At 41.8% G+C, this 18,671-nt stretch overlaps 1 protein-coding gene across 10 annotated transcripts in view; it reads right to left on the bottom strand.

The window, feature by feature from the left end:
- The window catches only part of ANKRD44 (ankyrin repeat domain 44), a 323,548-nt gene that overhangs the window by 27,530 nt on the left and 277,347 nt on the right, over positions 1-18,671 (bottom strand). For all 10 annotated transcript variants that reach the window (XM_047720656.1, XM_047720651.1, XM_047720650.1 and 7 more), the window contains exons 17-18: positions 12,232-12,303; positions 2,837-3,038 (exon numbers count right to left, since the gene is read on the bottom strand). In XM_047720656.1, coding sequence (XP_047576612.1) covers positions 2,837-3,038; positions 12,232-12,303 — 274 coding nt within the window. The remainder of the gene's footprint in view (positions 1-2,836; positions 3,039-12,231; positions 12,304-18,671) is intronic.

The following is an 18,671-nucleotide window of genomic DNA, read 5'->3' on the forward strand; positions in this document are numbered from 1 at the left end:
CAATGCACATTAGAATGAGTTCACAGTCATCGACACAACTCAAATGAATGGCAGGAATAATGCCCACATTGTGGAGACCACGGCGCTCAGCTCGTTCAGCAGTGTTCCAGTTATGTGTCTCCGGAGGACATTTTGTGAACCGGGGTACAGGCAACACACTGCTGTTGCTGCTGTTTTGTTTTTTCGTTTGAAAAATTACACTAAATCTATTGCCACTGGTAAAATATGCAGGAATTCAATGGATGCTTAAAAGGACATGATGGGCAGAGGACTGAGAGCTGAACAGTACAGACAGTGGGGCCATGAGAATGCAGGTCTGGTGTGTTTTCATGGATTTCTCTTCCCATATCAATTTGATATTCTTGAAATACTCATAATCATAATAGTTCCAAAGATGTTTGGTTGTTGGCTACACAGAAAAAGAGAAGAAAATCATCTAGGAATGCTGGAAAACAAACCCATTTCTAAGGTGGTTTTTGTTTTGTTTCGTTGTTTTGTGGGCAGGGTGTGGGGTTCCAGAGCAGTAGGCTTTGGAACTTAGCTCATAGCTCTCAGGTAATTTTTTTTTTTAAGATTTAATTAATTTATTTGACAGAGAGAGATCACCAGTAGGCAGAGAGACAGGCAGGGAGAGAGGGGGAAGCAGGCTTCCCGCTGAGCAGAGAGCCGGATGTATGGCTCGATTCCAGGACCCTGAGATCATGACCTGAGCTGAAGGCAGAGGCTTTAACCCGCTGAGCCACCCAGACACCCGGAATTTTCATTCCTCTCTACTATAAAAGTGTAGCAACACTAGAATTCTCATTCGCTTCCCACACATGTTTTCCCCTAGTTGCCTTCTAGCGAAAAGACGCTAGCATCTCCTTGGGCTGTGCCCTGTGCACTCCAGCTTTGTCTCAGACCAGACTGGTCTCTCCCCAGCGTGAGTGACCCGGTCTCTCCCTGGCGTGAGTGACAGCCATTTCTCATGTTGCTCACAGGCCACAACTGTCACTGCAAATCTCTGTGCCAAAACTCTACTCTCCATCCCGGCTCCGGGCCCTCCCAGTCCTCCCAGGATTTAAAACAATCAAACTGCCTCTCAAATTGGAAAAGATTCTGGAAGCGCAAGCTAAAGCTTCTGCACAGCAGACATTTTGTGGAGAATAGAGTCAAAGGACAGCCCGAGCGTCTCTAATGAATGGCGTGAGGGAAATCCAAGAGGAGTGAGTCGTCTTGACCACCAGGGGGCTCCATTGGCCCACAACCCGTGTCACGGTGGCAAATGAACGTCAAGGATCATCCTTCATTGTTTACCGGTTTAGAAGGACAATATTCCACCATGGAAATAGGCCTTTTGTAACTGGCAGGAAATACTGTACATTGTAGCTAAAGGAGAATGTTTCCCATAATAATATACAATTAATCTTTAAGGAGAACTAAATTTGAACTTTATAATAATACCAAGAATGCCCTGAACACCAAACTTCACAATGATACTTTATAATAATATCAAGAATACCAAAGCACAAAGTGTGATGGGAAATGAGAATTCATAGTTTAACCTTACCAACCATTACTGACCTCATGGCTCAAGTTTTTTCCAGGAATAATCATTTCCAAGTAATTAGGCAACACCATGTTTTTTCAGTCTCTATATTGCTTTTCTTCGGTGGTTTGGAAATTCAAGGATATATATGGAAATAGTTTCACAAGACCTAACTTTTTTTTCCAAGTAACAAGAATCAACTAACAAGTCTTTTCGAAAAACTGTCTCTGCTCCTTTGTTCCCCAATCCACCCATTATTCCATGGTCTGAATAAGATAGTTATTTCTCTTTATGAGACAGGATCTACCATCCTGATCAAAGGCTGATATTGAATTCCTGACCCGAAAGGAATTCATGCCTTTGCTGAGCTACAGATTCTCCCACGTTACCTTTATATCTGTGTAAACATCCAGAAATGTCTTGATGGAATTTTATCTTATGTCTACTGGAGAAGAGTCCCAGAAAAGGCAAATTACTTACTTTTTGATATATACATATACTTTAAAGAGTCTCTATTGTTACACATGATGCGTCAAGAATCAGCACTAGAGCGAAAGCTAAGAAGCATCATTTAGACTGGCAGAATGATGTACCGATTAGATTGCTGTCTGATGACTTTTTATGAAATAGCTGTGAAAAAAAGTGTTGATTTTTTGCTATAAAATGCTGTGTGATTTTGTCTTTGTAACTCATTTGAAGATCACATTATACACTGTTTCCTGTTTAGGAAGTTTGGGGATAGCCACTGGTCAAAATTCTGAACTCTCTTCTGAGTTAAGAAGGCAAGATAGGGTGCGGAGGATTTTTAGGGCAGTGTTTCTAGTATCTTCCTTTTTATGATACCATAATGCTGGATCTATGTCATCATATATTTGTCCAAATTCACAGAAGGGAGAGCACCAAGATCGGATCCTAATGCAAACGGAGGACTTTGGATGATTAGGATGGGTCCCTGGAGGTTTACCAATTGTAATGAATGAAACACTCTGGGGAGGGTTACTGGTAATGGGGAAGTCTGCGCATGTGTGTGGGTGGGGGGTGGAGGGAGATAGGAAATATATAGAACATCTCTGTACCTTCCTCTCAGTTTTGCTGTGAACCTAAAACTGTTCCAAAAGAAGAAAGCTAGAGCCTCTCTGGCTAGAGAACACTAATCCTCTTCAAGTGGATGGTTGGGCCAAAAGCATTTTGGAAGAGTGTAGGCAGAGTTAATATAGAAAGAAAACTGAAATTTTTAAAAGTGGGGATGAAAGGAAATGCTGCCATCCTTTTCCTTCGACTTGCAACCAGACTCCTGACAGGACCCACCTGAGGCATGGAGTGGGGTTCTTTTGGTTACATTGTCTTTCACAAAGATGGACGCGCCCTGATTGATAAGTGCTTCCACACACTCTGTGTGTCCCTTAAAGGCAGCCAGGTCCAGAGCGGTGCGGCCTTTCTCATCCCTGATGTCCAGGTCCACCAACGACTGCAGAAGGACTTCCAAGGCTTGGTGGTGCCCGTTGTAGGCCTGCAAGGAAGAAACTGACCGCTGAAATGTTCGCTCACCCCAAATCCCACAACCACCCACGTGAGGGGCTAAGCCTCCTGGGTCACCGCTGGAGACTGCTCCAAGGAGCACACCAGAAAGATGCTGGGGATAATTATTGAAACAGATAAACCGGAACGTCAGACTGAAAAATTATAATGCATAAGCCTCAGACTACATATGAATTTCTGCAAGTTCTTTCTTGTTTGTGAAATAATGTTCCAAAGGTACTAAATGTATTCTTGTATTTATATCTACCCATCTAATAATCTAACACAGACTAGCAGCTGAATGAATATAATCTTCTATCAGTTCAGTCCCAAACATATTGACACAATCAAAATTATTTTGGGGGAGACTTCTCTGTTAAACCTAGAGGGGGGGAAATCATTAAAGACAACATGGACTTGATAATTTATCAGAAGCATAGAGATCTGTTACAGTCTAACATTTTAATTTCTAAGCACGGGACCCCGGGCAAGTTTCTTAATTTTACTTAGAGTTTGTTTTCTCATCTATAAAATGAGAGCAATAAAAGCTGCCTCCCAGGAAAGATAAAAAGAGATAAATTCACAAGGTTTTCCATAATATCTTGTGCACAGTGGATGCTTCCTCCTTTCTCCTTTTACTTCTGCCATTGATTATCGTGAAAACACAGACACAATTACGGAAATACATTCCCGTGTACCAGCAGCAAGTTCAGGCCTATGATGAGGTCCTATGCTATGTTAGGTCAAGAGGCTTCCCACTACCAAGACACAAAATCGAAAGATTGAGAGAATTTGCATTAAGTCTATAAAGTTAAAAAATGTATATGCACACACAGGGCAAAGGACATTGGAAATAAAAAAAAGAAGAGGGATAAGGATAGGATGGGGGACTAAGGAGGGAGAAGGAAGTAAAGAAGGAGACACAGAGATCTGCCCCCAGTGTCCTCGCCAGCCAGGGTCCCCTCTTCTGTCGGTTGCACTTTTCCCTTCCGCACTACAGCGGTCACTCAAGGCGCAGCGTGTTTGAAAAGAAGCTTAGCACAGACAAAAGAACAATATCTCTCATACACAAAAAGCTCTTACGAACCATTTCAAAACTTCAGAAAATGTACAAAAGGGCATGAAAAGACAGCTCACAGAACAAGAAATAGGAAAGGCCAATGAACATATGGAGGAAACACATACATTTTTTAAGGTGCTATTTTTCAACTACCAGACTGACAATGATTACGTTTGGTCACGTCCAGTACTAGTTAAGACATGGTAAAATAAAAGCAGGGGCACTGGGACACCTCGGTAGCTTAGAGGGTTAAGTCTCTGCCTTCAGCTCAGGTCATGATTTCAGGGTCCTGAGATCAAGCCCCACATCAGGCTCTCTACTCAAAGGGGAGCCTGCTTACCTCCCTCTCTCTCTGCCTGCCTCTCTGCCTACTCGTGATCTCTCTCTCTCTCTCTGTCAAATAAATAAATCTTTAAAAAAAAAAAAAAAGCAGGGGCATGTGGGTGGCTCAGTCGGTTAAACATCTGCCTTGGGCTCAGGTCATGATCTCAGCGTCCTGGGATGAAGCCGCCTTGGTCTCCCTGCTCCTCCTACCTACCCCCTACTCCCTGCTCATGTGCTCTCTCTCTCAAATAAATAAATAAAATCTAAAAAAAAAAAGACACGGTGAAAAAAGCAATCTATGCTCTGTTGCTAGTGTATGCTGTGACATTTGTAGAGAGTGATTTGACAAAATCTATCGAAACCTTTTTGAAAAACTAAGCCGCAGACAGTATGTATAACATGACCTCATTTATATAAAAAGCAAATACATCCAGATATATACCTATCTATATGTATGTATATTTCTGTATTCATAGAAAATTTCAGAATATAAAACAAAGAAGGTTATGGACACTGGGGAGGGTATGTGCTATGGTGAGTGCTGTGAAGTGTGTAAGCCTGATGACTCACAGACCTGTACCCCTGGGGCTAATAATACATCATATATTAATTTAAAAAATTAATTAAAAAAAGAAACTGTTAATGGTGGATACCTCTATAAATGGAAGATAAAGTCACGAATATATGGACTTGTTTCATTTTACTTTTTTAAAAAATCATTTGAATTTTTCCCCTAAGTATATGTTAACAACAATTATATCCAAAACTAAATAAAAAAGGATCCATAGAATTTTAAGAGTCCTGATAGGAATTGTTTGAATACTTTGTCTTGACATTATTTTTGTGAATGATTACGGTTATAATATATTATGTAGTAAACATATACGTTACCTATAATATGATGTATAACAATTCACAGGCTGATGAATCTCAAATTTATTTCCCATTCGTAACGTCTCCTTTTACTTCTAGACTTGTATATTCAACTGCCCATTGATATTTCCACTTGAAGATATGCCTCTCAAGCTTAACACGTCCCAAACCAAATTCTTAATTTCCTTCCTCAAACTTGGTCCATCTGTAGCCTCTTCCAACGCAGGAAGTGGCAAGGCTACGCTTGTTGCTGCCCAGGCCCCAAACTCTGGAGTCGTCTGTATCTTCCCTCTTCAGCCCAGAGTCGTAGCCCTATACGAGGGCTCTGGGACATAGGGCAAGGAGGTGTTGAAAATAGCCTTGGGCTCCCCATGCTAGCTTTGCCGGGCCCTGCACAGGGGTGTGTTTGCTGAAAGGAAGGGATCCCTTTTGCTAACCACACAGAGGTGTCTCCAGGTTCTCAGGCCCTAGGCAGGAAAACATTTACCGCTGCATCCCTGTTCTAATTCACACAGGTGTAGCACACAGCCTCACACAGCGCCATCATCTCTACTCTTTCTTTGAAATATATCCAGAATCGACCCAGTTCTCATCATAGCGCTGTCCTCTTTTGCCGGGATCATGGTGAGGGCCTTCCTTTCCATCCTCGCCCAGTGCCACCTTTACTCATTCAGCCTCCAGGTGAGATCTCTTAAAACCCAAGTTGGACATATCAGTCCTTGATGAAAACTAGTCAGTGGCTTCTTACCTCCTTGATAATAAAATCCAAAACCATTGAGCCCTTAGGATTAGGCCTCCTTCAACCCTGATCGTCAGCATGCTGCCTCACCCACTCTGTCCGACCACACCAACCCCTTCTCCTACCCCACGGTTAAATACATGCATTTCCTCCTCCCGGCTACCGCATCTTTTTTCTTTTCTTTCTTTTGCTTTTCTTTTCTTTTCCTTCATTTCTACTTTCTTTGTTCCTTCCTTCCTTCCTTTTTTAAAAAGCTTATTTATTATTATTATTTTTTTTAGAGTTCTATACCCAACGTGGGGCTCAAACTCAAGACCCCAAGATTAAGAGTCTCATGCTCGTCCGACTGAGCCAGCCAGGTGCCTCGTATCTGTACTTTCTATTACCTGTCTGAAAAGCTCTTCCAATGCTCTCCTGGTACTTCTGCTTCAAATATCACCTTCTCTGGAGGTTCTCCCAAGCCAAAAAACAGCCCTCTGCCCTCCACCTCAACGTATTACCAGACACTCTCGTCCTGACTTATCCTGCTTTATTTTATCTTTATAGAACTTATTACCACTTGATATCTGCTACTCATCTGTTGGTTTGCTTATTATCTCTGGTTGAAGGCACTTCATGTGTATTTCTCACTGCTGGTCCTAATCACGCCTGGCACGGACACCAGGTGGGTGCAGACACTTGATTATTTGGTGATTAATGACTTAATGGAATGGCCGTTATTATAATTTATTAGTATTAGTAGTAGAAATATAGATACACATTTTAGACACATATTTTTTAAGTAGCAGCTATTTACCTACCCATTCTTTTTATCAATGAAAAAAACAAAACAAGCACCGCTAATTAATTGAGCCAAGATCACCTAATAGGTGACCATGTTCGAATTTGAAACCCAGAATCTGTGGCCAATAAAATCTAGGCTGTTAGGCAATGTCTTATAATTTTCCCAGTGATTTCACTTAAGTGACTTTTAAACAAAATACCTTTGTCTCCAACAAATTTTGAATCAAAAACCTAGACCCCCTCCCTCCCACCCAGAAGGAGGCTTAACACAGAGATAAAAGTGACTTGAACAGAAGTAGGAGGCAAAAAGGTATACACTGGGGTTAACTTTTAGACTACTGTTCTTCCACTACACAAACTGCCTTCCTTGATACAGGAAAACAAATTCCTCTATGTCCACCTTTCTGATCTACACTTGCTGTGCAAACCATAACTGTAAGATTGTAAGCCTTCAGTGTGACCTAAAATTTGTAGCAATAGCTAAATCTACTGAGCCCTTCCTGTGTGTCAGGCAGTCCTGGACATGAGACACCTCATTTAATTGCCACAACAACCCATAATTTGGATACTAGTGTTATCCCCACTTTACCGATCAGGACACAGAAGGGCAGAGACATCACCTAGTCTTTCCATGGTCACTCAGCCTTACATGGGGGCACTGAAGTTCAAAGACAGACCAATCAGACCCCAGAGCCTGACTGTGGGCTTTTCATGAGCTCCTACAGAAAGGGTACAACAAGACTGAAAGGAATATGTTCCTTTACCTCTTGACTGTACGAAATTTCAAACTTGTACAAGTAGAAAAGGAGAACGTAATGAATTTCTACATACCCACCAACCAGTTTCAGCCATTATCAACTGACCATAGGTGATCTGAAGCCCACTTGGGAGGACCTATCCTCCAGTAAAAAGCAGTGGTGCTAGGAGGGTCTACATAAGGGTTTAAATCAGTCTATCTCACTTTCCTCTGGGCTTATCTGTGACTTATTTGAAAACTGACTTTGCAAAAAAACAGTTCTCATTTTAAAGTGTCATGGCAGCAACCAAATCAGCAGATGTGGAAATCCTGACTTCACACCAAAGGGAAATGAATTCCCCGGAGAGAGCAGCAGGGTCTGGATGTCCTCTGCAAATGCTGGTTCCTTCGGTGCCAGTGACTACTATGACCAAGACAGTCAACATGATCATTTCCATCAGTATAACTTAGCCTAGGAAAATAGAATCAGCAACTCATAAATGGTATGTGTACCTACAAAACATGATGGCTAACATGTTCAGATTTAAAAAAGAGAAGACGCAGGGGAACAAGAAATGGATGTAGGAAGGAAGGCAGTGTGAAGGAATGAGCTCTGCTCCGAACAGCAGAGTCACGTTACAAGGCACTTAAGTTAGGTACTAAACTTGTCCCTACACTTTCTCCTTTAATCCTCACCACAAAAAATACATCCATCAGCCTGTGTTAAATTTAGAAGCTTAATTAAAAAAAAAAAAAGAGTGACCCTGCTGGTGATTAGGAAAGATTCATAATTCTATCCCATCCTTTCTTCTATATCAGGCACTTGAAAGTCTCTTAAAGACAGAATGGTTGAAAGGCCAGGTTTACCCATAGAGTTCCTTTCATTTCTCACCCCTAGTCTAGCTTGAATTTTAGCATGCAAAAACATGACCCCACAGAATTGAAGACATAAAACTACGTGCACTCAACTTTAAGGGCAATTTAAGGGAAATAATGAAAGTAACTTTGATTAGACAAGAACTTTCACTTACTGCCACACTTTAGAGCTCAACTCTGTAGACAAAGGACCATGCAATATGAAATTCTAGTTAGGATTAAATGCATGATTCTGTCTTTGGGCAGGTATATGGCTCTTGGAGTATACATAAAAGTATACAATGAAGCTTTAAACTCTTTGAGGAGGCTCAGGTAGGCAGGAAAGGAGACCTTTCTCATGTCAGCAGTACATGATGAAAATTGCCCTATTTCTCTTTCTATTTCCATCCTAAACCAGCTAATTAATAGGTAGTTTCACCAATAATTTCTGAAATAACGAAATGAGGAGGTAATCACAGAAAAGAACAAACATGCTCGTTCAAAAAGCATGGAATAGTTTGGTTTTCAATAGACGAGCCAGTTCAAACCTTCACAGAGGTAAGCAATCAAATATTTTAACTTTGCTTTCCTGAAAAATCTTTCTTAAAAAAATATATTGTTAGGTAACTTAAATATGTCTTAAATACAATTAATTCTTTGGACTTTTCAGATAGGAACGGAGGGCAATGAGGAGAAAGAATCTGGGATCTCACCAGAGTCCACAAAACAATGGGTCCATCTGGAATCTTGACAGCTGGACCCTTTCATTTGCATAACCTTGCTTCTTGATTTAATTTTTTCAAGTGGAGGAAATGTTTATGAAATTCGCTGGGTTGATAACCCTGGAGACTTGAATCACTCAGCCAGGAAATGGTAACTCAAGGCAGGTCAGGTTTCTTGTGTGCAGTCAAGGTTTGGGGGCATCTGGTTCTATTTCACTCCTAGAATTCATCCACGGAAGAAATAATGTGCTTTGGGTTTTTATCAAGCTAATTGCCACCAAGGCCCCTGGAGAGGGTGACGGGCATACTTGCAGGGTTCTTGAAGCAAATAATAATTTTTAAAAAGGGGTTAGCATTTAGAGGGCAAGAATAACATAGTTTTAAAATTAATCCACTGCTATCACCCTGGTCAAAGCCATCGCCATCATCATCATCGACATCATCACTTCCTGGTTGCCCTGTTTCTGTGTTTGTTCCCTCATGATGTAAACTCAACACAGAAGCTAAAGTGATCCTTTTCAAACAGAAGTCATCTCATATCATCTGTATCCTCAAATTCCTCCAAATGGTTTTCTAATTTGCTTCGCATAAAAGTTGAAATTCTGGGGCACCTGGGCGTCTCAGGCATTGACTTGCGTCAGTTGACTCGTGACCTCGTGTCACCTCCACAATGGCCCTATGACAGACGTACTGCAATTCTCCTCATGTCATGGGTGAGGAAACTGAGACAAAAGGGTCAGGAATTTGGCCAAGATACCACAAAAACCGATTAAATAAATTTACAAATTAGACAGGGTTTGGGGGTCTTTAACTTACTCCTTTTAATTTACAGGTGGGAAAACCATGTCGTGGTGAGTTGTTCACGGGAAGACTGGGGGCTGGGACCTCCTCTCTGAGTGTATTTCCCAGGCGCCTGCCAGCAGCAGAAGGGCCAAATGCCCAGTTCTCTCCACTGATAACACGCTACCCTGTCTTTACATGACCAGAAACCCCAGATCTTAGCAGAGCAACTGACACACGGTAAGCACCCAACAATAATTCTCGGGAAAAAATAATGAGAGATGACAGAATTTGGGAGAAGCTAACAAAGTCTCTTCTCAGATTACTAGCAGGTGACCCCACTGATAAAGGGCACGTGAATTCTGTCTGAGATCCCCGAAACAGTCCTCTCTCGAGGCAGCTAATGCTGTATGTGAACCCTCCACTTTGGGGTACCTTCCCCAGGGCAGAAGATGGTTGTGCAGAGATTCTAGGGAGCAACCTTTAAGGCAACCTGTACTGAGAGCCAAGGGGCATGAAACTTTATACATGCAAATATCCACCATCCATTCGCCTTTCCCACTCTAAGTCCATCTCCGGAACAAAGACGGATGCACATTTTAGCTTAATTTCACTGGACTCAGAATGTGTGTGTGTGTGTGTGTGTGGTGGATGTGTTGGTGGGTGTGGCCGACGGTGGTGACTGGGATCAGCAGAGTTGCTGGTGACCATGTGGGGAGATGACCAGCGAAGTCGGGGCTCCGTGCAGTGTGATCAGCTCATCCCAGTCCTGCTGGGGTGGGGTCATGCCCTCCCCTTGCGTGACTACTTACATGTGCCCATTGACAAAACACTCCCCTCTGCTCTACAAAATCTCATCTCAGTTTTTCATCAGAGTGATGCTGAGAAGTGCTAATAGTGGATGGTATTAAGTGAACGTCCCAACAGTTCAACTTATAGACCTGGCCCCTTTCCGCTCTTCTTAGAATTCAGCCTCCAGATATGCCCAGACACCATCACTGTGGCCGTGGACTTGAGGCCCCACGTTGCTGCAGCACCTTCTACAGGGGAGCTGCTGTTGCTGGGTGGGGCTGGCCATCCCGGAGGCTTCTAGAGAAGAGCTGGTGATTACTAACTGCTAGCAGGACACCGGCTGAGAGAAAGTGGTGCGTGAGTCTGCTGGCTTTGTCACCCCCGTGGAGAGTTTAGGGATCCTCACTCTGAGCTGTTGCGTTTCCCTTTAGTCAGGGATGCTAAGAGGAAGCTCTGCTGGTGACAGGATCGGTCTTCCTCCCTGCTCTGAGGTCTCAGCCAGTACAAGAATCATCCCTCCTAAAAAACCCTGATTTCAAGCGCAAGCAGGAAAAGTCGAGTTGCGTTTATGCATCTGTTCACCTTGCTCTCACAAGTTTGTGTTTAAATAGCTCACAGTTTTTAATTGTGGAATTTGGTTGATTTTGTGGTAGGCTGTAGACTCATGTACTGTTGGCTACAATCAGATCTTTACAGGGTGCCTGGGTGGCTCAGTGGGTTAAAGCCTCTGCCTTCAGCTCAGGTCATGATCCCAAGGTCCTGGGATTGAGCCCCGCATCGGGCTCTCTGCTCAGCGGTGAGCTTGCTTCCTCCTCTCTCTCTGTCTGCCTCTCTGCCTACTTGTGATCTCTGTCTGTCAAATAAATAAATAAAATCTTAAAAAACAAACAAACACCTGTGTTATAGGTTTAAAAAAAAAAACACCAAAATGTGTTCTTCAAATTTCCTCAATGTTTTAAATTGAGCTATTAGACAGTAATAATTATAAAGACTGTTAAAATGTATAATAATAATTTATTAAGTGGTGCCTGGGTGGCTCAGTGGGTTGAGCCTCTGCCTTCAGCTCGGATCATGATCTCAGGGTCCTGGAATCGAGCCCCGTGTCGGGGTCTCTGCTTGGTGGGGAGCCTGCTTCCCCCCCATCTCTCTGCCTGCCTCTCTGCCTACTTGTGATCTCTGTCTATGAAATAAATAAATAAAATCTTTAAAAAAATAATAATTTATTAAGTACACTGTGGTAAAGGCTCTAAGAAAATTGTCTCTTTTATTTTGCCATCATTTGACAGTTGGGGAAACTGAGGCCCAGATGGGGTAAGTAATGTGTCTGAGGTCACCAGTGGGTGAAGTTGGGATTGGAATTTGAGTCAGTCTTTCTCTCTGCAGCCTGTGCCTTTACCCATGTACTATTTTCATTATTAGTTCTTACTGTGTTACTATACTATCATTTTAAGAGCAGCCTAGTTCTAGGAACACCTAGATTCCTTTTGTAACAGAGGAAGCCACCCATGGCATCGCACTTACAGCTAAGTGGAGTGGACTCTTGGTAGCACCGGAATCTGAGTCTTCAAAACCATTGTTGGTTCTTTCTAAAAGCTGTGAAGACAAAAAGAAAATGTGTACGTGAGTAAAATTTGCAGAAGGAATCTGCCTTTATGGATACAAACGTTGACATCAATGCCAAAGAGGCTTCAATAATGTAAAATACGATGCTTCTTAGCAATATAAGAAACCCGCTGCAGCACCCCTGAAACAAGAAATCGGACATAGCCTATCTAAAACAGATACTCCAACTGAACCTTTCAACTTCTAGATCATCTCAGGATTTGCTGATGAGAAAAAGGCTGTCATACTGAAAGATGCTCAGCCTCACCAATCCAGGAAAATAATTCATGTTTAATCCACTTTTTACCCAGCAGATCATAATACTGAAAAATTTTAATACCTAGTGTGTATTCCATTATCAAACACACATTTACTGGAGATAGTGTTGGAAGAGACATATAAGTCTCCTGTTCTCATGGAGCTTACATTCTAGGGAGGGAAATCATAGATAAACAAATACAGAAATAAGAAAATATCTGCTAATGACATGACGTGATATGGGATGACTGGGAAGTTACTTAACAGCTGATGATCAGGGAAGTCCTCTCCAAGGAAGTGACAATTAAAGTTAAGACCTAAATAACATGAAGAATTAAACCAAGTAAAAGTGTGGCAGGAGAGTATTCTGAAGGAGGAAGTTGTGGAGAAGGGGGTACAAACGCATCAAGGGGGGGACAAACATGGTGAGTGGAAGGAACAGAAAGGATAGTGTGACCAGGGTATGATGTTGGTGAAGGTATCAGGAAAAAGACATTCTCATGAACTCTCTGAGGGAACAAATTGCTAAAACCTTTCTGGGCAATTTGTGCATAAATTTGACCCTAGGAATTAATTCCTAATAAATAATTAGACTAGTGCATGATGATGCATGTATAAAGAAAGTTCTTCAATGAATATTTGATGAATGATTACCAATGTACCTAGACACTGAAGATTCAATAATAAATAATATATTAAAATATCCATTTTCTTCAGGGGGGAGACAGAGTAGGCAATAAAAGAAAGAAGTTATGCAGTTAATTAGAAAATGGTATGTGCTATGGAGAAAAATAAAACCGGAAAGGAGGGTTCAGAGAGCCAGAGGGGAGGTCAGTTTGCAACTCAACAGGATGATCAGGGAAGGGCTTACTGGCTGAGAAAAGAGCCTTGTGGACATCTGGGGGAGGAGTTTTCCAAGCAGAGAGGCCAGCAACTGCCACGTCTCTATGGAATAGGTGCATTTAAGAACATCCAGGATGCTGGCGCAGAGTGAGCCAAGACGAGAATGATAGGAAAGGAAACCAGAGGGATGGATGGTGACATGGTGACGGAGGGGGTGGGAGTGTCATTAAGAGCATTCTGGATTGTTCTAAGAATTTTGACTTTTCATCCTGAGACAGAATTTCAGTGTAGTGGTTTTTTTTTTAAGATTTTTTTAAGATTTTATTTATTTATTTGATAGAGAGAGAGAGAGGCAGGAAGAGAGAGACAGGGAAGCGGGCTCCCCGCTGAGCAGAAAGCCCGATGCGGGCTTCGATCCCAGGACCCTGGGATTATGACCCGAGCAGAAGGCAGAGGCTTTAACCCACTGAGCCACCCAGGTGCCCCTCAGTGCAGTATTTTGAGCAGAGGGATGACATGTTCTAACTTTTATGCTCTAGGGAGGGCACTGAGAGAACCTGAGGCAATAGCCCAAGAGAGAAATAACAGTGGCTTAAAGCAGTGGAGAGCAGTGGGGCTGGAGAGAAGTAGTTGGATTGTAGATATTTTAAGAGGTAGAATCAATAGGATTTCCTGATGGATTGATTGAATATGAATGTAAAAAAAAGATGGAAGTCAAGAATGACTTCTAGGATTTTGTCTTTGCAAATGGAAGGATGGACGTTCCATGAACTGAGATGGAAAAGACCAAAGGTGCAATACATAGTGGGAAAGAATGAAAGTTTGGGTTTGGAAATGGTTAGTGTTTTGGAAATGGTAAGTCTGAGATGTTTTTAAAGTATTCAAAAGTGCATACCAACCAAACAGCTGTTGGGTACATGAGTGTGGAGTTCAGGTATTTAAAGCCACAGGATTAGATGAGATGAGTGAAGTAAACAGAGATGAGAGATGAGGAGAGACTTGGAATGATGACGGGGAGACAGCAGGGAGACAGACTGAGCAGATGAACTAGAAGGAACACCAGGAAGTGTGAGGTCTGGAAACCAAATGAAGAAAGAGTTTCAATGAGATAATGAGTAACCATGTCAGAAGTCCTAAAAGGTCAAGTAAAATGAGCCCTGAGAATTGACCCCTGGGTTTGGCAACACGAGACTATTAGTGACTCTGTGAAGAGCACTTTAACAAAACACTGTTTCTATGAAAAAAAAAAGAAAAGAAAAAGAAGAACAGACAGCAACAGAGATGGGTTAAATAAATCGAAGTGGGACAGGGACTTCAGGGGAAAACGGCAGAGTGGGAAGTTTGGAGGCTCACCTCATCCAGATACAACTAGATAACACCTATATCAGTGTAAATAACCCAGAAAACAATCCAAAGATTGGAAGAACAGACTCTCCACAGCTGTGCATAGAGAAGAGACCACATCAAAGAGGGTGGGAAAGGCATAAATGTGGTTGGGAGCTAAATGGACCTGCAGGACTGCTGGAGGGAGAGAGGAACAATGGGGGCACAGAGAAGGGTGAGAAACAGACCCTTACACCAAGCACCCCAGGCACAGGAGCCTGCACAGGGAAAACAAATCCCCATAACATTTGGCTTTGAAAATAGGGGGGTCTAATTTCTTGAGTTCTTATGATCAGTGGGGCTTATCACCTGGAACTTTAAAATTCAGTGAGCTCAGCTCTAGGAGAGCCAGGAGGGTGACAGGAAGTGGAGTCCTGCCTTTAGAGAGACAGCACAACAAAGAACCCAGAGAGGCAGCACAGAAGCAGCAGTTTAAAAAATGCCTGAGATATATATGCAAAGAAGATTTATTTACTAATCTCACAACATGTGCTAGAGGGGCAGGAATTTTTAGGAGACTATTCTAAGAAAAAAAGAGTTGGCAGGTATCATTATCCTCACTTGCCTAGACACACTGACCAACATTTTCCACCTACCTTGCTAACAGTACCCCTGGCCTAGCGTGCTGCTCCACACCTGCCCCCTTCAATATGTCCTTGGCTGGAGCCCATCCAAATTGATGTCACAAGCCTGGTGGTGTGCAAGCAGCCCTGACAGGAGGCAGTGCTACATCAGAGTGACTCCTTCCCTGGGGAGCAGGGAGGATAATGACACACACCAGTCTACTGTGGCTCCAGCGCTGGGCTGGGAGCAGACATCAGATCTGACTGTGGGCCCTGCTCACCAACAAAAGCTTCTCAGGAGACAACACAGGGAAAATGCCCTGCAGTTTGGTGGTACTACATCTCTGGCAAATCTTTGGTCTGACCCAACTCAAGCCCAAGTCTGGCTCACTGATAATACAGGGACCAAACCCTGCCGCAAAACAATGAGAGCTATCAGAAATGACTGCACTGAAGGCAAAAGCAGCCCAATCACAATAGAGGGGTGCACACAACACACATAGGAGATACCCCAAAGCATCAGGTTCTGGTAAACAGGGGATTTTGCACTGCAGGGTGCAATTGGATCTCTTCTTCATCAGGCCACTATTTTCAAGAGCAGAAGATGTAGGGGACTTTCCTAGTACATAGAAACACACACAGGGAGTTAGACAAAAATGAGGAGACAGAAGACTATGTCCCAAATGAAAGAACCGAACAAAATCACAGCAAGGGAGCAAATCCAAATGGAAAGAAGAAATATACTTGATAGAGAATTTAAAGTAATAGTCATAAAGGTACTAGACTTGAAAAAAGAGTGGAGGAACTCAGTGAGGCACTCAACAAAGAGAAAACAAAAAAAGAGTCACTTGGATGATGATGAACTCAATAACTGAAATTAAGCATTTCCTAGATGAAATAAATAGTAAACTAAAGGGAGCAGAAGAATAGTCAGTGACCCGGAGGACAGAGTAATGGAAAATAATCAAAGTGAACAGGAGAGAGAATAATAATAAAAAATAAACACAGACTTAAGGAATTCAGTAACATCATCAAGCACGATAGCATTCACATTATAGGAATGCCAGAAGAAGAGATAGGAAAGGGGGCAGAAAATTTATCTGAAGAAATAATGGCTGAAAACTTCCTGAATCTGGGGAAGGAAACAGAAATCCAGATCCAGGAATCACAAAGATTCCCCAATAAAAATCTACCCAAGGAGGTTCACAGCAAGACATATAGCAATTAAAATAGTGCAAAGTAGTGATAAAGGGAATTTTTAAAGCAACAAGAGAATAGAAAGCAGTTATATAAAAGGGAAGCCCTATTAGTCTATCAGTGGAGTTTTCAGTAGACATTTTGCAGGCCAGAAGGGAATGGTATGATATATTCAAAGTTCTGAAAGAAAAAAAAAACCAAACAAACAGCAACCAAGAATACTCTACCCAGCAAGGCTATCATTCAGAATAGGAGAGATAAACAGTTGTTTCTCAGACAAACAAAAGTTAAAGGAATTCATCACCACTAAACTAGCCCTTCGAGAAATGTTAAAGGGGACTTTTTTTTTTTTTTTTAAAGAAGAAAGAGCACACATGTGTGTGCACAAGCAGTGGGGAGGGGCAAAGGGAGAGGGAGAAGAAGAATCCCAAGCAGGTTCCACACTCAGCACTGAGCCTGACTTGGGGCTCAATCCCACTACCCTGAGCTCACAACCTGAGCCTAAATCAGGAGCCAGTTAACCATCTGAGCCAAGGGCCCAACAGCCCCTAAAGGGACTTTTTGAATGCAAAGGAAAGACCATAAGTAGAAGAAAAATAGGAGGCACAAAAGCAGTGACTTAGCTATAGTATAAAAGTCAGTCAAGGGATTCACAAAATAAAAGGATGTCAGGTATGATACTATATATCTAAAACATAGGGGTGGGAAGGGGAGTAAACAATGGGTTCAAACTTAAGCAGTCCTCAACTTAATATGCACTGCTACATGCGTAAGTTATATATAAACCTGGTAACAACAAATCAAAAACTAGCAACAGACAGACAAACAAAAACAAAAACAAAAACAAAAACAAAACAAAACAAAACAAAAAACCAAAAGAAAGGAATCCAAGTATATCACTAAAGAAATCCAGCAAACCATGGGAAAAAAAAAAGCAAGAGAAGAAAGCAACAGAGAAGAACTACAAAACAACCATAAAATAAGTAACAAAACAGCAATAAGCACATCCCTGCCAATAACTACTTTGAGGGGCGCCTGGTTGACTCAGTCTGTTAAGTGTCTGCCTTTGTCTCAGGTCATGATCCCAGAGTCTTGGCATCCAGCCCACATTAGGCTTCCTGCTCAGTGGGGGGATTCTGCTTCTCCCTCTCCCTCTGCCTCTCCCCCAACTCATGCTCAAGCACTCTCTCTCTCAAGTAAATAAATAAAATCTTAAAAAAATTAACTCCTTTGAATATAAATGGACTAAAGGTTCCAATCAAAAGACATGGATTGAGAGAATGGATAAAAAAGTAAGACCCATCTATATGCTGCCTATAAGACTCATTGCAGATTGAAAGTAAAGGTATAGAAAGGCATTTATCATGCAAATGTAAGTGAAAAGAAAGCCAGGGTAGCAGTACTTACCTCAGAAAAAGTAGACTTTAAAACAAAGACTGTAACAGGGGACAAAGAAAGAAACTCTGTGATCATAAAGGGAATGATCCAACAGGAAGATGTAACAACTATAAATATTTTGTGCACTCAACATGGGAGCATCCATATACATAAAGCAGCTAATAACAAACATAAAGGAAGTAACTGACAATAATACAATAAGAGTAGGGGACATTACCACCCCACTCACATTAATGGATAGATCATCTGATAGAAAATCATCAAGGAAACAGTGGCTCTGAATGATACACTGGAGTAGATGGATCTATTCAGAACACTCCATCCTAAGACAGCAGAATACACATTCTTTTCAAGTGCGTATGGAACATTCTCCAGAATGGATCGCATACTAGGCCACAACACAAGTCTCAACAAATCAAAAAGACTAAAGTCATACCATGTATCTTCTCTGACCATAATGCTAAGAAACTAAGAATCAACCATAAGAAAAATTCTGGAAAGAACACAAATACATGGATTTTAAATAACATGCTACTAAACAATGAATGGGTCAACCAAGAAATCAAAGAGGAAATTAAAAAAAAATGGCAGTAAATGAAATATAATTGTCCAAAATCTTTGGGACACAGCAAAAAATGTCCTAAGAAAGAAGTTTATAGCAATACAGGCCTACCCCAAGAAGCAAGAAAAATTTTTTCTCAAATAAACAAACTAATG

The sequence above is a fragment of the Lutra lutra genome, chromosome 3, assembly GCF_902655055.1.
Source record: "Lutra lutra chromosome 3, mLutLut1.2, whole genome shotgun sequence".
Taxonomy (NCBI): Eukaryota; Metazoa; Chordata; class Mammalia; order Carnivora; family Mustelidae; genus Lutra; species Lutra lutra.